Source organism: Gadus chalcogrammus, chromosome 1 (genome assembly GCF_026213295.1).
Source record: "Gadus chalcogrammus isolate NIFS_2021 chromosome 1, NIFS_Gcha_1.0, whole genome shotgun sequence".
NCBI lineage: Eukaryota > Metazoa > Chordata > Actinopteri > Gadiformes > Gadidae > Gadus > Gadus chalcogrammus.
In genome coordinates, this window is record NC_079412.1 from 12,319,347 (window position 1) to 12,322,465 (window position 3,119).

The following is a 3,119-nucleotide window of genomic DNA, read 5'->3' on the forward strand; positions in this document are numbered from 1 at the left end:
TAATGATTTTAAAAAACAACAACCTTTGTTCAGGGTATTTCGGTCTTTAAATAACAAATTAGTAGTACAAACAAAAATGAGTTTGCCCTCACTTTCAGACATTCCTTCATTCAGTTCTTCTAATCGTGGATATCCGACTGGCCACTTTGTTTAATTGAGCTGTTGAGGGCATCAATATATTCCTCCTCCTCATACGGGAAACATGAATTGAGCTTCAACCCGCAGACACAAAGGGATGGGTTGGGAGAGGTGCTCTCTGTAGACAGAACTAGGGGTTGTTTTTATTATTTCAGAGCCAGCTGAGAAATGACTTTCACTATAGTGACGGCCCTGTCAGTTTGGGTATAAATATGAATGTGTGTGCGTGTCGCGTGTGGGTCAATGTGTGTGTGTGTGTCTGTGTGCGTGTGTGTGTGTGCGTATGTGTACCCATGTGCGTGCATGTTTGTGTGTTCGTGTGTGTGCATGTTTTCTCAGAAGCATCACATTCCTTCATTTCATCAGATCCCCGCAAGTCCAGGCCAGAGTATTGAGGTTGCCATACACACACACACACACACACACACACACACACACACACACACACACACACACACACACACACACACACACACACACACACACGCACGCACACACACACACACACACACACACACACGCGCGCGCGCGCACGCACGCACGCACGCACGCACACGCACACGCACACACACTGGACAAATACAGAATAACCCCCTTTTTGTCTCTGTATTTGTCTGTCTCTCCTTTCGCTCACCCATTCTTTCAGTGGACAGCACATCGGTCCAACAGCATAATTTGTTAAGCTGCTGCTTATCTATGATGTTACAATGCAGCCAGATGTTCTGGGTGTCACCAGATGATGCGTTGGGTGAATCTTGCCTAAATGATAGTTGTAGAGTATGGGTAATATTTTTGTAACGTATATGTGTGCAGAAGTGCCTATTTAATATAATAGCGCCGTGGGAGGCACATCATGTCATAAGAGCCATATTTTACTCCCTCTGTCTGTTGAATTTGATATAATGAGGATTGGGCAGCATCCTCATAAATAAGGTGGCAGCTCCAGATGCTACACAGGGTTCTGACTCGGCAGAACCCGTATCAATACCACATAAGCACGCTACCGTCAGAGAACCAAACAACATCAAACTGAAAGTACATTGAAACGCTAGCGGGTTCATAAGTAGATTGCAATCTTCGAGCCGGGGGGCCCTTGAGGAGATCAGAGAACGCATCCCCATCATGTAACTATAGTCTGTGTGCCTTTGTAGAAATACTCCTGAAAGCATTTTAAATTCAAAGTCCGCAACAAAAAAAAGTATTAATATTGTAATGAGATGAACAAAACAAAATTCCTGGTGTCCTGTGTTTGTGTTTGCGTTTAAGTGTGCTTGTCTGTGTGCTCTCAAAGCTGCCTGCTGCTGCCTCCACTGCCTTTTCTACGCCGACTCTCATTAAAGCTAATGTCAACGAGGCGTCCACACCCCTCGGCGGTGATTCAACTAATGTTTGAGTTATCCTTCAGTAAACCGTGAATGCATTGAACATAGCCTGCTGTTTGCCACTTGGAATGCAGCGGACAGAACCAGTGCCCCATAAAGGCCTACGACCTGCCTGCGATACTAAAGAAGAACAGCACACCTGCTTGAAAGGAGACGATGAGCACAAACTACTCGAGCAGAATTCTGTCAGTGACGCTACAGAGACGCTGATTGGTCCTCTCCTCGCTCAACACACCACTGTCACAGCAACAGCCAGCAGATCAGACAGGAGCAGGAGTGAAAGATGTAACACATCAATGTGTGGGCTCTCCTTTGGAAAGCTGACGTTTTGCTTTGACCCACGATTTCCTAACTTCCCAGTTTAGTTTTCTCTGTCTAGTTATTCCAGTCCAATCAGCCAGGTATCCTTGTTGCCTGCAGCAAGAAAAAACTGTCGACCATACATGTCCAACTTAATTGGATATGTCATCTTATGTTTCAGCTTTTGAAAAAGAGCTGGCCACTGTTGCGGGCTACACACATACAGCTGTCACACAAACGTTTTGTGCCATTATTATGATATGACTTAGAATATGTTAACATGTATTGAAGGATCAAGACTAAGTTATAAGTCGCATGTAACGTTTTCACGTCAGGCTTCATTTTTTCGAACTTGACACAGCTAGAGGTGGTGTACGTGTACAAATGTAGAAATAAACAGCATCACTTTATAATTTAAAGTATTTTAAAATTGTAATTTAAAATTGTGGTTCTGTAGGCTCAACAATCAACCTTATTCTATTCCAGAGTAGCCTACGTAGAAAAAAATGAATGAAATGGAAAAACATTGTTTCGCCTATGTTATTATTTTATTCTTCAGCCCATTCAAATACATTTCCGTCCCTGTCCGCCTAATTAAAAGGTTACAAACGCGCACTTACCGTCCACAGCCATAGTGGGTCTCAGAGTGTATCTCTCCGTTGTGTCAGCAGGAGTCTCCCATGCTTCTTGTCAATGGGGGGAAATGTGCCTTTTGGAGCGCTAACAAATCACACCTAAAGACTCGGCGCTCGTCTACCAGCACCATATGAAAGCAACCGCGCTACTCCCGAACCATTTGTTGTGTTCGGGACGCCCGTCTGTCCGCCTGCTATTAAGATGACGCCTCCTTCCCTTTAGTCTCCGCCCCCTTTCCTACCTGACCGCCGCGAGACAAAAGGTCAGCTACGCACGAGCGTTGTACGTTTGTTATTCCCGCACGCACGCGCGCTTCAGCTCCTGCCTTGCCATTGATTCCCTTAACGTCTTTATCTGTAAAGGAAACCTATTGACGGTTGTTCTTCATTCAAATTAAATAGTCTGGCACTCATGTGCATTAATTAGCTTACACATAAATGACTCAATTACTTGAATATAACTAGGTATTTCCTTCATTGCAAGCTCCAACCTGCTATACGCCTGTTAAGAGGAGCCATTTATTCATTAAAAAGTTATGCTGAAATTACAAAGCAGGGTTTTTTTTCGGAACAAATGTTGAACGCGACTTCATCAGCCACCCACATAGCTTGCATAATTGATTTCAAGATGTGTGCAGACTTCTGTCTGACAGTTCTTTTTGTG

General features: G+C 44.1%; 1 protein-coding gene across 1 annotated transcript in view; it reads right to left on the bottom strand.

Annotated features, from left to right (window-relative positions):
• The window catches only part of samd10b (sterile alpha motif domain containing 10b), a 46,407-nt gene extending 43,784 nt beyond the window's left edge, over positions 1-2,623 (bottom strand). The window contains exon 1 of the mRNA XM_056601208.1: positions 2,441-2,623. Within this exon, the coding sequence (XP_056457183.1) occupies positions 2,441-2,453 (13 nt within the window). The 5' untranslated portion in view covers positions 2,454-2,623. The remainder of the gene's footprint in view (positions 1-2,440) is intronic.
• Positions 2,624-3,119: the final 496 nt, after the last annotated feature.